The sequence below is a fragment of the Nelusetta ayraudi genome, unplaced genomic scaffold (assembly GCF_046127955.1).
Source record: "Nelusetta ayraudi isolate G7.1 ecotype Tasmania unplaced genomic scaffold, CSIRO-AGI_Nayr_v1 ptg000048l, whole genome shotgun sequence".
Taxonomy (NCBI): Eukaryota; Metazoa; Chordata; class Actinopteri; order Tetraodontiformes; family Monacanthidae; genus Nelusetta; species Nelusetta ayraudi.
Window position 1 is genome coordinate 7,555,699 of NW_027466098.1, and position 17,893 is coordinate 7,573,591.

General features: G+C 45.8%; 1 protein-coding gene across 2 annotated transcripts in view; it reads right to left on the bottom strand.

Annotated features, from left to right (window-relative positions):
• The window catches only part of grik4 (glutamate receptor, ionotropic, kainate 4), a 303,979-nt gene that overhangs the window by 89,833 nt on the left and 196,253 nt on the right, over nt 1–17,893 (bottom strand). For both annotated transcript variants that reach the window (XM_076036026.1, XM_076036025.1), the window contains exons 6-7: nt 10,778–10,943; nt 2,229–2,407 (exon numbers count right to left, since the gene is read on the bottom strand). In XM_076036026.1, coding sequence (XP_075892141.1) covers nt 2,229–2,407; nt 10,778–10,943 — 345 coding nt within the window. The remainder of the gene's footprint in view (nt 1–2,228; nt 2,408–10,777; nt 10,944–17,893) is intronic.

Consider the following 17,893-nt stretch of genomic DNA (forward strand, 5'->3'; position numbering starts at 1 on the left):
GCACCTAAGATATATTTATTTTGAACAGGCCGGATCTCTTCGATCTGCGTTACAACCAAGCAATGGAGATCCAATATGGCGGCCCATTCATTTCACTGTAGTTGCGCACCGAGCACATACGCCCAAAAAAGGTTTTGCTTTATGCACTGTGCGGCCGACAGAGCATGCGCAGTAGTGTCACTTCGCATCATGCCTCTCTAACACATATTGCACCTCACATTATACATTGTGACGCATCAGTCAATCAGAATGAGCCGAGACACAGCAACACGTACAATGCCATGAGGTCACCGACCATGGGAATAAACGATTTGCTGGGAATTTTCTGACTGTTCTGCATTTTTTGAAAGATTAAAAGTCCACAACTTAAAAATGTAGGAGAAGATATTTATCACGAACAACTTTTCAAATCGCAGTTGTCCTGAAAGCCATTTCAGAGGCGTTTCTTTTTGCGCTGCCGTATGGGTTTTTTGGCTGCAGTACCTCAAGCAGCCACTGGAAAAACACAAACTTTGCCTTTTTGCCAGTCCTGTATCCAGTCCTTACAAGACATTCGTGGCTCCGCCTTTGGTGAATTGCCCCACCAAACAGGACGGCGTCCACGCTGCTTACACTGCTTGGCCCCGCCTCCTTTTCTCACTCCTCTTTTTTTCACCTTTCGGGCCCGGAGTGTGTGCGCGACGTCCCTCCTCGCCCCACTCCGCTTGTGTACAGCCGCTCACAGGAGCGGCAGCGGCCTGACAGAACAAGATTACATTCAGAGCGACGACCGCGGCCGACCCGAAGGGAAAAAAAAACAACTCTTCTGAATGCTAACACCTCAGAGAGGAGGGGGACCCTTTGTCTGGAGAGGGATTTGATGCGAGATGTAAACACAAACACGACGGCTAAGAGGGTCGATGGCCCGCACGACAAAAGGACAATCCTGCCCCTACGGGGGCCGGATGGCCGGACAGACGCTCTTATCTTCGCCAACTGTCTGAATGCGGACGGCTTTGATATGTTCGGCGACTCCGCGCGAGATAAGAGGCAACTTTGTGAAGGGACGTCCTTTTGATGGACGGACGAAGAGGGTGACGCACATACGAGCGAGGAGATGGAGCGACGGCCGCGAGCGGCGAAAGAGGTTCGAATAGAGACAAAACAAACTCGCCCATCTTTCCATTGTGTCCGAGCGCGGAGGGAGGAACCGGACTGAAAAGGCTACAAGGCGAAGAGACAAAGCCAGACACCCCCACTGGGGGCCGCTACCGCCGACAAGGCTTTCCAGTGGTTGCCGTGGCGACGGAACACTTGATTAAGACTGAAAGAATGAGAGAGGGACTGTATTGGAGGGAAGGAGGAGGCGAAGAGGAGGAGCTCCTCCCCTCGTCCTTCACCCTCCCCCCCCCGCCGCCTCTCGCCGTTGTCGGCTTCGGTCTCGTCGCTCGTTCATCGCCTCACAGGAAATAATGAGGTTTTGCGCTAACAACCCCTGGGGGACCATATGCCGCTGACAAACCCACCAGTAGCCCCGCCCTCCGAGTTTTCGTCACTTGATTTTTCGCGATGATCTAAGACGCTAATTGCCGAGTTATTGTGTCATCGGTTACGGAGAGACGCAAGGAGATCACAAAGGAAATCTTGCCTTGTCAAGTCGGACGCAAAAGATGCTAATAGACAATAGCGTGGGTGGAGCTGGGGGGGGCGTGAAATAATCAATTCATTTAAATTGCTGCAGTGACACAAGAGAGCTCTGCGAGGATTTGCTCTCCAATCTAAGAAAATACGAGGGTTGACAACAGTTGGAGGAGTTAGTTCAACTTCTTTTCAGCCGACGATTTCGATGGAACATTTTCATTATTTCTTCGATTTGTGTTACAACCTTTGCAATCAGACAAGAGTGAGGAGTCCATCCAATATTTTGACTTTGATGCCCTCCCCAAAAAAAACCCCTATGCTTGTAAAGAAAAATATAAAATATTCACATGCTCCATAAAAGATAAACTTGGAAAATCACTGCATACTTACCAAGGTCCAATTCTCTACTTATACAATCAATTTTACCCTTCAACAGTTCTTGCCATCGGCATTTTAAAGTCAGTTTTTCTTTTTTTTTGTGAGGTGTTTGAGTTCCCTTCTTTCCCCCCGCAGTCTAAGTACTGGGAACTGACTGGGGAGCGACGGGATGAGGGCGAGCCGTCGGAGCGTGGATAACAGAGTCATCATGTGAAGCGCCACTTACTTACCCGTTCCAAAATGATATGTGACATGGTGGCGTTGGCGTCGACGATGATAGTGGCCGTCTTGTCATCCCGGATCTCCTTCAGCAGCGGGGTGGGATCCTGGCTGTCGTCGAGCATGCGCACCGACAGGGTCTCCTTGGAGATGAGGAACTGCCGGAGGAGCTGCTCCAGGTTCAATAAGCCTGCCGGGAGCGCACGCACACATGCAACGGAAAGGAAAAGAGATTACTTGTTAAAAAAAAAAAGAAAAAAAAAAGTGAAACTTTTATTATTGCAATGGAAGTTACAGAGCTGCAGACTAATTCATTGGGGCTTATTGGATATAATAAAAGTGAAGTTCACGCAGGACGCAAAGCAAGATCAACCTGTTTACTGTACAACGAAACCAAATGCGACTGTTTGTTTTTGTGCTATTCGGTCACAAAGAGACCATAAAAGGCATCTGCACGGAGGACGTGCGCACGCATCACCTTTAATTACAATCACTCTGGAGCTAATATGTGACTCTCTCGCACTCCCGTCCCCGCGGCAATAAAGTGTTTGACTCCACTGAGCTAAGTGGGATTTGCCCTCAATTGCAAAGTAGCTAAACTAAATTGAAATGTTCCCGGCAGCGGTTTGGCCTCTCACTCTGCATCCAAATGCTGGCCGAAGCGGCAGGCGGAGTTTACCGCGCTAATTTTCTGTGAGAGAGTTTAACTCGATTAACGAGCCGTGTCGGGGCGAGAAAACAAAACAAAACAAAACCAAAAAAAAAAACAGAAGCGGAGTTGCGACACGTACGCGGGCTCGATTGCGGAAACTTTGTTTTTGGCCCAATCTCCCTCCGACTGGTTAACATTTCCCGATGTCGGCGAGGAGAGTACCTCGAGCGTGACCTTGGAGAACGACCTCCCTCCTGCCTCCTACCTGCTGTTTCTATTTGCAGGCGATAGCGGAGAGAACACAGACGCCGGCCCGCTCTACTAGCCGTGCTAACACCTGAGCTAGTCATCCGTCACGCTGAGACCAATTTCAGGTGCCGCAACTTTGGATTGATCATTTAAAGTTTCTCCGCGGACCCGTCCTCGCAACTTTTGGGCGCTGCTCCATTTCCCGGCCTCCACAATTATGTCTGGGCCGTCTGATACTCTTTGAGATTTAGCCGCGCGGCGGCGTGGCTTTTTCTTCCCGCTACCTGGATCAGAGAGCTCGGGAGACTTCGCTACCGGCTGCTTCTTTCCGCTGCTCTACTCCTCTCCCCCGGATCTCAAGCCTGTCAGATCGGCTTCCTCTGTAGTATAACACGGAATAAATTTGATGAGCTTAAAACACTCTCTTTCTTTTGAGTTGGGACTTCTGACGGCTTCCCGTTCAGAGGCAGGAGTCGGATGGGGCTGCTGCTACCACCATTTTCCGCTAAAATTTGTGACAGGCATTAGGGATGTGAGCTCTTGAAATTGTGTTTGAGTAAAAGCTATTTATTTTACTTACATACTTTGCTGGGGTTGTACTGTGTGTCACACAATTTAGATGATTAATTATTAGTTCGCCACTGCCCAAGGGAGGAGGGCAAGCAAAGAAAGAAAGAAAGAAAGAAAGGAAGAATTGTTCTCATTTTGAGTGGAATTTGACGGTTGCTTCACGCTTGTTTTGAATTATTTTGGTTGCGCCTCAGGTTGGGAAAAATGATTTACAAGCACATTCTGATTAATCATTAATGATGATCTATCTAGTTTACCCAATAAAATCATGTCCAATTATTAAGACCATTTCAAATTACTTCAAAAACATTTTGTAGTGAGGTCTGCACCCTTTCAGAAAAGGCTGCGCTGGGATACGATGTCTGTTAAATACTGTATGTCTCGCTAAGTGATATTATTTTTGTCTTTTATATTGTTCCTGGTGAGATCCTGTAGTTTCCCATGGACATATTGTAGCTGGAGAAGGTCGTGGGTTCGATACCTAGGCCTGGGACCCGTCTTTGTGGAGCCTGTTGTCCCTGTATCACTGTTCTCCTGGTAATCAAGCATTTGAGGCAAACTGGAGACTCTAAATTGTCGGTAAGTGTGTGTGTGTGTGTGTGTGTGTGTGTGTGTGTGTGTGTGTGTGTGTGTGTGTGTGTGTGTGTGAATGGTAGTTTGTCTTCCGTTGTAGCCCTGCGATGACCTGGCGACTTGTCCTGTGTGTAACCCTGCCTTCACCCTATGACCCCCACGACCCTGAGTGCAGACAGTGGGTGCAGACAATGGAGGGATAGTGTTGCTGTATGTTGAGGGTATCATTTTCTTTTTGTTTTTCGCACTTACAATAATTTCTGGTCGGTAACCGTGTTTTTCACCAAGTGGTGCAGCTGCGGCTACACTGCCTAAGCTGTCAGCCCTGCTGTGCGAGGACATACTGTAACATTACGGACTGACAGCCCCCCTGCAGCCCACTCCCTTCACCCCCCCCCGGCCCCCCCAACAAATACTTAAATTATTTTATAACGTGTCACAACACGTTTCTCTGAGCTGTCTTTCGATACACCGCGGAGGCATACACACACGCTGTCATGTTTTGGCCAGTCAACAGCTGAGACGTGATGGCGGCGCTGCTCCGAGCGAACGGCCGGGCTCGCAACGTACAGCACGCCAGCCGTCAGGCCGGCTTACTGCTGCGCGTGTCGCCTGTTGATGATATGAGCTAAATTATGTCAAATGTCGTCGACCGGGAGGGGCCGGGGGGGGGGCTGCTGCTCAGTTACCGGGGAGACTAATGGTTGGATTGGAGCTCCATGCAGGCTTTAGCTTCCTGTGGAACTAAAAATATCGTTTGGATGAATTTATAGGGAGATCCTACAGTCACAGCCCGCAGGCAGCAGAGCGCTCAAGCTCCGACAGCAAAGAGTGATACTGGTGCACACGACTCTGGCCGGCACACACCACTCTGTGGGAAACAAATACTTCACTTCTCACGTACACACACAGAAGAAAGAGGTGACATTGACACTCGAGCCAAATAGCCACACGCTGTCCCTGCTGCTTGCTAACGTGCATGCTGTTTCATGCTCACACGCATGCACAAACACCCACATGCGCACTGTAAAGCTGAAACTGTCAGCGTGCAGGAGCATTAGCGTTCCCCGCGCTAACACTCCGACAGGTTGTGCTAACGCTCATCTGAGCTTGGCGGTCGTGGGCGATGCTTTTTCATCTTGGACCCAAAAAAGCCCAAAAATAGTCGCACACGTGATGACTCATCTTTTTTGCAGAGGGAAAAAACTCAGCGGGCCTTCATTACTCTGCCACTGGTTGGGCCACGCAGCGGACGGGTATCTCTGTTTAACAAATTCCCTTTCGCTTTAGCCTGACTGTTGCTGGAAACAAAAGTAACTGGGTGGAATGTTTCGGATGCTGCGGATTCATGACAGTCAAATGTGCACAAATAGAAGCGTGAGGCTTCAGTATATGAGAAACGAAAGGCTGCAGCCAGCTGCCGTCAACCCTGATGATGTCACCAAGGGCAAACACGCACGCACACACTGGACCCGGCAGCGTCCTGGGGCCGTGACACGACAAACAGGGGCTGCTGACCTGATGTACTGATGCTCAGCGCGTCTGTTTCACACACTGAAATCAAGTTTTCAAGCTCGTTGCAGATCAGAATGTAAAGCATGAGGCTGAATCCGTAAAAAAACAGGGAGTGGGCAAATATTGCACCTAGTGTACCAAAAAAAAAAAGTTTCCATATTTTGTCAGCGGTGGTGAGGGTGAAATCAGCTTCTGAAGGAGAAGTGAATGGATGAAACGGAGGCGAGCTACCCCAGACCCAGACTGTCAAACTCAAAGAGAAAACCTGTCTACACTTCAAAACCATCCAGTTGACTTTAAGAAAAATAAAAAATTCAGACTGAAATTCATTTCTTCCTTTTTTTGAATGGGTTGTACGATTTTAAGATTTTAAAATTCTTGTATTTGACAAAGAGGAGCCTATTTGCATTTTCAAAATCCCAGACTTTATTGAACTGAGCTTCTAAACTGCAACTTCCCGCATACTGACGCGACTCCTAATCAGAGTCACATTCGGGCCAAGTGCATTTTTAGTCCTTATTCTTCTGTGACAAAGCCTGTGTGGCTCATCTTTTACTCCAGAAGTCAAAGGATGCCTGAACCAGCACACAGGTCAACTGAAGAGGATTTGAAGCGTTTCCCTGTGTATCCTCACAGGTAAAATTTGAACGACAGCTGTAAGCGCCCAACAAAAAGGTAACATGCACAGCAAACGAAAAGACCAATAAAACTTTGCGGGAGGAAAAAAGGCCACAGACAGACAGAAGCGAATCCTCATTTCTGCCGCAGCAAACCTCTGCTGTCTGGCTGCGCTGCCGCCTGCTGCTTTTGTCAGACTAATAAACCCCGTCTTCAGTGGGACTCCAGTTAAATTTCAGGCTTTACTGGATGTTCTCGTTCAGCTTCCCAGCAGCAGCCGCACCAATAAAATAGCACTCTGAGCTCCGTGGCATTGCCTAACGGCACGCACACAGTGGGAGCGCGCGTGCAATTTGCATGACGCGAGCGTGCGCACGCACGCTGGCAAAACCTGCACGCACAACCAAAAATCCAACAAAAAAACGGGCAAGTCTGGGAACTGGGCGCAGTGCAAAGTGTATCCAACTTTGTGACTTTGTCGCTATATTTAGCAACTATTCAGACCCTCCAGCGACTTTCCTCTTTTTCAGAAAAGCGACTAACAACAAATCTAGCGACGTTTTCTGGTGCCCTTGGAGACCTGTGGTGAGTCGTGACTCGGATGTGAAACCACCTATTGTTCTTCTTACCTGCTGCTCACGAATGGTGCTGCGTAACGGCCCATTCATTTCAATGGAGTTGCTCACCCAGCGCACGGGCTTATAAAGTTTTTGGGTTCCGCACTATGCGGCCCATTGAGCATTGTGCAGTAGTGTCACTTCCCTTCTTGTCTCTGTAACTCACGCGATGCACCAGGACACATCAGCCAATCAGAACGAGCTGAGGCGCAGCAGCACGTACGACGGCATGATGTCACGCTGGGAATAAACTTTTTTTCTGGCTTTTATGATTTTTTTGAAAGACTGAAAGTACATGACTTAAAAACCTAAAATATAAATATCTATATAATATCTAATATATTTACAATCGTTAACTTTTCAATGGTGGTTTATGGAAAAAAAAAAAAGCTTTTTGGGCTGTATGGGGTTTTTGGCTGCAGTACCTCGAATAGCCACTGGAAAAGAATCGCCACGCTGCGACATTGCCAGTGGGATATCCAGTTCTCATAATACATCCATGGATGCAACCCTGCAATGTCCATTACAATGATAAACGCATGGCCAATTATGCAAATTAAGCAATGATATAATTTAGCGACTTTCAGGTCAGCCAATAGCTATCTTTCTCACTAGGGAGTTGGCCACAGTGGCAGTGGGGGCGGTGCTCACTGCGGCTACTGCGACTCAACACAGCGCCGTCCATGTCGGAAGTTCGGCGAGATTAATGTCCGTCCTGGCGTGCGCCGCGCAGCCCCCGCGACCAAACTGGGAAATATTCATGAATAGGCTGCGCTCTATTAGGCTGTCACTGGCTCGGCTGATTAATGAGGCCGCCACATGTGGATGAGCCGTCGACAGCAGGTTGCCAACCAACCGAGCCATGCACGGAGGGGGGAGGTGGAAGGGCTTTCAGCGTGAGCTATCGCCGTACACGTGCGCAAACAGAAAAACGCTACACAATTTCCAGGCGCGCCGCCATTCGCCGCATTTCCCCCGCTGAGTGAACGCCGGCCGCGCGAGGGGGTGCGATCCATAAAGCGCCGTCACTTCATGGTCCGTCTGGCCCTCGTGGGCCAATGAATAATTCCAGTGCGGCAGGCGGACCCCTCCCCTTAATCCTGCCCCAATCGCCACATCTGCTGAATATCCACTCTGCTGTTCTCTCTGTTCGCTCCTCTCCTTCTTTCATTACTGTTGATTTGGTTTAATTTCCTCCCCCAGTCTGCTCTTGGCCTACTGACACCAAGAGAAACCCTCTGTTGACCCGGCCGCCCACACACGGCGAGAGGATGAGAAGAAAAGATGAAACCGAGCTCTTTTATGCCGGCGAGCCACTGTTCTTTTTTTCAATCGACTGGATGGAATAGTGGGTTATTATTCAAGAAAAAGCAACAATGGGGCCATGTTTCAAGAGCGATGGACTAAGAGGTCTGGTTTTCATCTCTGAACCTTGCTGTTGTGATAGTAGAACTAGTAAAACTATGACATTCGGCAGCTTGAACTATATTAGTTTGAATTCCATTTGAAAATAAGAATTCCATTTGGTTCATGGAGGTCCACAAAGTTCTGTGATTGGTTCTGCGTTTGGACACACAGCAACACCATTTCTTCCGGAACAAAATATATTTTGGTGGCTGCTACGTTACGCTAAGGGCAAAACTTCAGAAAAAGAAATGCATAAAACGTGTTCCATAAAACCCCCGGCACAGAATTCTGCTTAACCTGCACAAGAAGAACTATGACTTTTGGCAGCTTGAACTATATTTAATTTGTTTCAAATTATATCTTAAAATGAGAACTCAAAATGTCCACTTGTTTCACGGAGGTCCACAGGGGTCGGTGTTAGGACACATAGCAAAATAATGTTTTTTCCAGAATTTTCAACACACTTTGGTGGATAACAACAGTGGCGAAAAGGGAGAAGGTGCCATAACTCAGGAAATCACATGCTAATAGCAAAAAAAAAATACACTGCAAATTGTAAAGCGCACAGCAGAGAAGTACAAACAACAACAGAAGGGTTTCCAAGGGGAGCACTATGAGTGACGGACCTGCCTCAGGCCCAGAATTCTGCTTAATATGTAAGTGGTTTTAGTTTGTTTTTATTTTACCTGACGTTGGATAAATACAAGCAAACAAAAAATATCTTATGTATGGGAGCAGGATTCTATGCCAGAGGCACATCACTGCTAGCGGTCCCCTTGGAAACACGACATGGTAACAGAAATACATTACCATGGTTTTATACTGCACAATTCGGAGCGCATGTCATTTGCATGGGGTTTCTGAGGCAGTGGTGCGTTTTTGCTCTGGTCGACCACCGCGGGATACCGTCGAAAGGGAGCAACAAGTTACTTATGTTTAGCATTAAAACTGAATAAAATCAGTTGCTTATTGACTTCAGTCAGACAGTCATTCCTCATCTATAGACAAACAGACCAGGATGGCGTGGGTGTTGTTATATCTACTGGAAAACTCAGCATCTCCTTCTCTAGACAAACTCAGGTTCTAATCTTGATTCAAGATGATCATCTTAAATCTTATCTATGAATTTTAGAAGGATTTTGTGTTTTTTAATATATTAAATTAATTAATTATATATTAATATATATTAATTAAATTAATATATATTTTTATATATATATATGTATGTATATATATATATATATATGTATATATATATAATTATATGCACAATTTGACTCTAACTAAGAATTTAGGACTTAATAATTAGTGTAAATGGGTGTAATTATTGTATTTGCTATGTCCTGCACTCAGTCTTTCTCTTCATCTCTATCTCCCCATCATCTCTATTTTTTTGTGAACTTGACAGGCTGCATTTTCTCATTCTGCCATTACGAAGGACACCTTAAATAGGCGTGAAAAGTTTAATGCACAGCAAATGCGCATCCCTGGGAGAGAATATAGTATTTTAAAGGTTATTTATCAGAGGCTCCAAAGCGAGGCCTCCAAAGTGACGGTCAAAGAGAAAGTAAACAGATAGAGGAACTGGAAGCTAATGTAGGCGAGTGCACTCAGCGACTCCTGGCCGCCTCTACACTGTAAAGCACATGGTTGATGTCCTGAGCCAATTTCTCCTCTTCAAAGCCTCGTTGTGATTAGGGAAAAGGTGGAGTTGCTGCCGGTCAGGGTCACGACACCTTCGCCTTGGGTCTTGTAATTACTGCTTGTTGGATTGCAAGAGGGTGGGAACAGGTGAGGTTTTAATCCCTCCCTTTCTATTTTTAAGAATAGTTCTTCAAGGAGATTTTTAAGCTTTATTAAGGTCGTTTAGTGTGGAATCTCTGGGATCTAACAGGTGCCTTTCACTCAGCGAGGAAACTTCCAGCCTTCCGTCACTTTGTGATCCAGAATAGGCAACATCCCAGAGTGTTGCGGGCATCGCAGATCAAAGACACAGTGTCAGAGGTCATGTAATAAGCTACAGCATCATATTAGTTTAATAGTGGTAATGCACTCTACAGTGCACTCTACAATTTGTTCTGGGATGTCAATGGGTCGGGGAGTGTTTAGCTGTGGCGTGCGAGCGGCGCCCGAGCGGAGCGTGTCAAGGCGCCGCTGATTGCTGCCGCATCTGTTGTCAGCATGTCTGTCGCCGCGTCTGGCCCGAACGTCGCCCGCATATGTGTGCTCAGAGGTGTTGGGCGATTCAGGGAGATTAGACAAAGGCGTTCGCACTTTGTTGGCAGGCGAGGGGAAGAGGCGGCGCGCGTGCGAAAACTTGACTGGACGGTTGACGCGGGGGCGCGAACGCAGCACTTACAGTCGGCCTGCGCGCAGATGAGGCAGGAGGTGGTGCTGTTAAAGAAGGTGAGAAGGCCAGCCACAGCGAGGCTGATGTCGGTGTTAGTTGGCCTCAGGTCCAGGGTGGTGAAGCGAGGGACCTGGACCTTCAGAATGTCCTCCGGAGCCACCTTGACGTATGGGACCTGCAAGGGCACAGAGACAGAACATACGTGTTGGCGCTTGAACTACAGCAACATCTCGATGCAATTTTGTTCATGCATTGATGAATGAAAACAACACATTTACACAATGTGAGAGAATAATCTGAACTGAACTGACCAAAGGTCAGTGATTTAGAGGTCCTGATGAACATCTGGATCATTCAGCTTTGCTATTTTCAATCATATAGTTTTCTTTCTTTTTCAACTAGAGCACAGCCAATTATTATTTATTAACCAATTTTTTTTTTATTAATTTAAGTTGCCATTAATGAAACATTACATTTGTTGATAATTTTGCAAAAATGGAATAGTCGAGACAGAATAATCTCGACTGAACTGACCATAATGACCCCAAAACTGAGGTACTCTAAAATAATCTCCCTCTAAAATATGATCAACTTTAATATTTTACTACACCACACAACAGCCTAGTTCAAATTGCTCCACTTCAAGCAACAACAGCAAATTACTTTCAACGGGAATTAAATATTTGAAACACTGTTCAGCACAAAAGTAACAAGCGTGTTTTCCAATGTAAGAAGTAGAAAGGACAGATATTTGTGTCCAAATGTAGGGAGTGAAAGTAAAAAGTTGTCAGAAAAAGAAATACCCAAGTAACATACCGGATAAATCTACTATGTACAGTAACAAGGTGTATGGACTTCCTTTACTTTCTTATTTCCCACCTCTGATCACACGGCAGCTACTGAATGAAGACGACCTTGCTGATGTTCACAGCAGGCATCATGTTAGTGTGAGATGGGCTGTTCTGTTCTCCTAGGATTTTCACGATGACAAAAGAAGACTAAGAAGACAAAATATGCATTGAGGGACCAGTTGTTTGGATTATTCTAAGCAGCATATACACACCGTACATACTCTCATGGGCTCCAAGTATCCATTACTAGCAAAGCGTAACGAAATGAACTCTCCAGTGAGCGCGCACCACATATTTAGAGCACACATATTTACACGTGCACACATTTTTCAGTAACTGAGATACTGGAGCTGGCGAGGAGACTTTTTTGGTTCCACCCACACCAATGATCCACGGGTAGGAAAATCAAAAAAAGCTTTTCATTCACTGTTACAAAACACTTGTTTACAGCATTGACATTAGAGCAAAAAAAGAGCCCGTCACCTGTCACTTCGCTTAATGTCACCTGTCACTTCTGCTGACAGGTGACATGGCGCACAATACATCACGTTTGGCCAAACAACAGGAATAAAGGAAGACCAGATCAACGCAGGAACAAGAAGCTATTTTTGACATGGTGGGAAGAAAGGCAGAGCTCTTGCCACTTCCAGAATGCACTGCCATGCCTGCCTCCCAACACCACGACCACAGCCATCCAGGAAACAGGCACTCTGGTGGAACAGCACTCTGGCTAGACGACCAGCCAAAAAGTCAGCAGGGATTTTATTTAATTTTTTTAATCAAAAGGCAAAAACATGACGCGAAGGAAGTATAAAATATGAACGATTTAAAATTTCCATTTCACTTACAAAAGTGGCATCGCTGAGATTGACTGCACCACGGGGGCTCGGATTCAGTTTCCATGGCTAAGCAACCGACGCGTCGACGCTACCTGCCCTCCTGCCTTCATCCTGACTGACAGGCCACAGCTGCCTCCTCCTCCTCTTACATGCACTTGCGGTCCTTTCTCTAACTTGTCTAATCCCAGCTGAGGACTTCAAAAGGCTCCTTGTGCAACAGCTTGATAATTGCCTTCGGTGTGAGAGCCAGCTGCATGTGGTCTCACAGCTGGGTTTCACGTGGCCCCGCTGCATTGTGGAGACAAAGCAAACTTCTGTTGAACATTCTGGGTGATGATGTCCGCTTGTCCCGCTCTGTGCTTATTAGCGGGAGAATAAAAAAAAAAAAAGCCTAATTCTTAGTTGCGCACGACACGGCGGTTGAATGGTGAATCATCAGGGGAGGTTTTCACAACAAACACAGTTTTTCCTGGGCCAGAAAAAAGAAAGGAAGGGGGAAAGAGGTCTTTGATTAATTCTGCAGCTGGTTTCAGTGAGTCAGTGAAGTGCCTCATCAAGGCATCCAAAGATGGATGAACAAAAACAATTGAAAAATAAATTAATTTACCACTTGCAACAGAAAAATGTACTTAACAGGACCGACTTTCCGAGGCAGGATTCTGCTCAAGTTTTCTGCTGGACTGCTTCTGCCACAGGGCTCTGCTCGTCCAGTCTTGCGAATCTACGTTTGAGCAAAGCACGTTTCTTTCTATACAAATTAAAGCACGTAAGAAAATCAGTCGATCTTAAATCGATTTCTTGTTGGAACATGTTGTGTTTTGCCATTATTGTCTTTGTGATGCAGAATGTAAAAGTATCAGTCTTTCTATATTTCTCCTTTGGTTTATTTTAGTTTCACTCTTTTTTGGGGGGTTGTTTTGTGTGAACCAACAGAAAAAATTGCATTTCCGCCTACGCCTCCAACTCGATATGTAAAGTGCTCCAAGACCAAGTTTGTATTTATGATATGGAATGACACAAACAAGGCTGATCTGATTAAAATTGAGGTTTGAATGTGAACGTTGTGACTTTTTAGTGTGTCTTTGCTTGGGAAGGAAGGCTCCATTGGAAAATAAAACATTTTTTTTTTCTTACATGCATGATGATGATAAAGATGTCACACAAGGACATAAATGCACAAGTGCACACACACACACACACACACACACACACACACACACACACACACACACACACAAAAACCAAAATGCACACACAAGTGTATTAAGTCATGTGACCCAGACCTTCTTGTTATGTTGTTTTGTCAAGATACACTGCGAGCTGGAGGTAAATGTGAGCCAGCCAGGCTTTCAGTAAGAATCAATACCTCATTTTTCTTTCAGGGGCCCCAATGTGAGCGCCGCACTTTTCTGCAGGATGGATTGCCGTGTTTCCACTGCCTTGATAAACCATAACTACACAAATATCTGTATTTCCTAACCATCCCCGGAGGATTCGCCATCCATCCCGCTGCAAGAAGGGTCGTTAAATACGCTGGATAAACCTTTCAGCCACCATCTTCTACTCACGGCAACAAATCCAGACGGCAGCTACCTTCAACAAATCTAAAAAGAAAAAAAAAAAAAAACTTCAGGGAGCGAGGGAGGGAGGAACCCCAAGGCATGAATTACTTTCCAGCACAGTTGAAGCCCTCCCTTATCTATTTCCCTTCAGTGAAATCAATCTCTGCTTCAATTCCCCACCTGATGAGGTGAATGGACACAATTCTTGGCGGGGAGAGGAGGAGTGGGGAGGGCGTCGCGGACAGGTGCCCGGGTGGGTCACGCCGGACGCCGATGCGGAGTGCAGTGGTGCTGAAAGGGGCCGAGGGGAGGACGCGGCGGGTGGGCTAGCAAGGAAAGGAAAACTCTCCCCTCTCCATCATAGCAGATTGCCTTGTCTTGGCCGTTCCCATATGTCGTCCCCCCTACACTCGTCCCCTCCACTGGCTTCCCATCGCTGGCCATCAGGGTGGAAGGGAGTCCCTGGGAGTGTGGATGGATGTATGGATGTATGGCGGTGCAGGTGTTCCAGACAAGCAGCACCCCACCCTTGCCGGAACGCCATTTCTTTCACCTTTCGAGAGGCCCTGGAACCTGGATAATAGCCAAACGCCACACTGGGGAAATGTGGCAGTCCGGGCGCAATTCCTCAGAACCGGGGGATTCCGATATCCGCTCTCTGCATCACCGTGGGCTGCCGGGTCTTTATCCCTCCATTTCCTTTGTCCAATACATTCTTCCTTTCCACATCTATGAACTCGTCCTATTGGGTCCTCTTCGCTTAAAAACCTGACACACTCCAATAGGCCGCGTCAGAGACAGCAGGCGGCTTAGAGAGCAGCTCACACAAAGGCGGAGCAAAATAAAACATGCAATTTCATGTGAGTGTGTTAGCGTATATATGTGTGCGTGTGGTTCTTCTTCAACATTCCTGGACCATTTTATCACTTTGTTTTCTGCGCTTTGTTTTAGATATTTATGCACTTTTTTTTTTTTTTTAGATATACGTAATGCTGCTTGCTGACTGCTCCCCCAGCGAATGGGTTCAATGTAGAGGACGAATTCCGCATTTGCTGTGATGTAGCAATCAGCAATTGTGTCGTGTATCCAACAAAACCTTCATGAACATGAATTAACGCTGTTTTCTGTTGAGCTTACTACTGTATTTACCTACAGAGACACACACAAGATAAAATAATGGGCAACGATAAAAGCTTTGAGCAAGAGGTCAGTGTGTTCACATTGTGTCTTTAGCCCAAAGCTGTATCCTTTAATAGCAGTTCTTTTGAGCCAAAACTTGAGTTAAAACAGGCAAACTCAAAGCAAAAATAAATCAGTCTCCGCATTAATAATGGCAAGATGTCAAAGCTGCTTGCCAGACTTGTTCACTGGCACTGCTGCTCGATGAAACATGGAAATAAAAATAGGCAGCCTCATCAGCCTCATCACTTCAGAGACGTAAGGAGACGTAAGATGTGCATTGCATTTTCAGCTGAGCTGCCAACCCAACGTTTCTTCATACGAATCCACTTTGAGCCAATTCTATGGCCAGTTAGAACTATACCACGATATTACACCAGAATGACAAGTTGATTAGTTAAGTGCCACACTTAATTTAGCATTTTGGTAATTGTTACAGCTGTGCTCATAAATATTTTTAATGACAGTGATCATATGAACCAGGTTACTTATAGAGAGGGACCTGCGGAGAGTTATCACCTAATTTGCAGTTCCCCTCAGCGTCTTTTAGCTAATTACTTTGGTTTTACAGCCTGTCTCTGAACTGTTGCTCCACACTTACTGGTGTCATCAGTCTTGCCTCCAATCACGGTACAACGCCACCCATAACTACGCACTACGACACCGTGGGGTGTTTTACAGCCAATGGTAGCATCTCTGTGGAACGTGGTATAGGATTCAGTGAATTGCAAACCCAATATATTGAGGAACGTTTCATTAAAACAACTTGAATTCAAGGTTGCATCAGGAGCAGGATAATCCTGATTTATTCTATGATCAGAATAACTCATCAATCTACAAGGCAACTGCCCCCAAAGAGAAGAATATTAGGTTAGACTTCCTGATTGTATGACATTTCTCTAATGTTTGGTTATGCTGGGCAAGAAATATGGACTTTTCTTTTCTGTGGTGAGCCATTCCATCGGGGCCACAGTTCAGCCGTGGCTCTCAGTTAATTTTGCAATGAAGTGAAAAATGTTCGGGTCGAGGGAAAGTGTAAGGTCCTCCATTGAATAATGACAATAATCATATGGAGTTACAATTGGACATGCAATTCAAGCTGTCCAGTATGGGGCTCCAAATGCATCTCTTTATTTAACAGTAACTAAAAAGGAAGCATGCTTTTAGGGCAACAAAAGAAGTTTTTCATTTTATCCAGTCATAAAATTCATGGTCACTTCTTCTGCATTGCAGAAATTCCCTGGGAGATTATTTCCAAAGATATCAGTTAGTTATTCTAAAAAAAAAAAAAAAAAATACAACACCAGAAATAATGGACAGATGGACCTCCCAAAAACATAATGTCCCCACTCAGGTCTGTAACAAGCACACAGTCACAGTCAGAGAACCAGTTAATGCCACTTAATGTTCTGTCAAATTCTTTCTTCCCTACAGAGCAGGACAGGCTTCCTGGTTCCACCATCTGTCCCATCTGACTGCACTGCTTCTCTGCTGCAGTATCAAAAGCCAATTTGACACAATTAATGTGTTTGAGTTTCATGTTTGTCCAAACACAAAGATGCTTTTTTTTTGGTTGTGTTTCTTTTGTTGTTGTTGTTGTTGTTGTTGTTGATTTTAATTTAATAATGATATATGGAATTGACAAGCAGATGGTCTAGAGCAGGGTTGGGCAAACTTTTTGACTTGTGAGGCCACAATGGGTTCTAAAATTTGACAGAGGGGCCGGAGCAGCAGCAGATAGAGAACGGAGTGTTTTGGTGACCCACCTCATAGGAGAAAAGAATATATCACGGCATATGTAGAAAACGTGCTTAATGTCAACTGAAAATGAACAAAATCGTTACAACAGAATATGTGCTTTTGAAGCCCCACTGTATTTAGCTCTTTATTGAAATGACTCTTAAAACAGATGGAAAAAATGGATGAAATACAGCTATTTTATGACTTACATACTATTAATATAATTTCTTCAAGTTTGGATTAAAAAGTTTAATGGGTCGCTAATGGCCCTCAGGCCATAGTTTGCCCATCTCTGGTCTAGAGGAAGAGCAAAGAGGAGATTTATGGATGTCGGGAAAGAAGACATGAACTTATTTGGTGTGAGAGAAGATTATGCAAGCAATGGAGTTACAGATGGAAGCAGGTGATTGGCTGTGGCGGAAAGCCCAAACGAGAAGAAGAAAAATAAATTACAGTGACAGCAGGTGACGAACAAACAGCTTTTAAAAATCCTACATCTGAACCAGCGTTAATCATTTATTGATCCAAGTACAAGCTGGACCTCAAAGTAAGTAGGCGACACGTACTAAGTGTACCTGCTGAGTGCGGCGGCACCGCCAGCGTGGGTGTTGAGCTAATTACGTGTGGAAGAATTACGCTGGCGGCGGGGGGAAGGCGGGGGGGGGGGGAGTCTGTGCCAAGACCAAGGTAGCTGAAGCTCGTGGCGAGTGCGGTGGAGTATAATGTGGATGCTCGAGCTCTTAAACAGGACTAAACAGCTCTGTGACTGATATGGAGAGTGGCAGGAGACTGACAAGCAGGGAGTTCAAGTGAAAGGCACAAGAGGGGAGCGGAGGAGGAGGAGGAGAAGAGGACAGAACCTGACAGTCCACCGGCAGAGGGAGAAGGCAACAGAGTGAGGAACACGAGCGTGCCTGTGTATGTGTGTGTGGTAAAATTGTCGTGCAGAAAAAT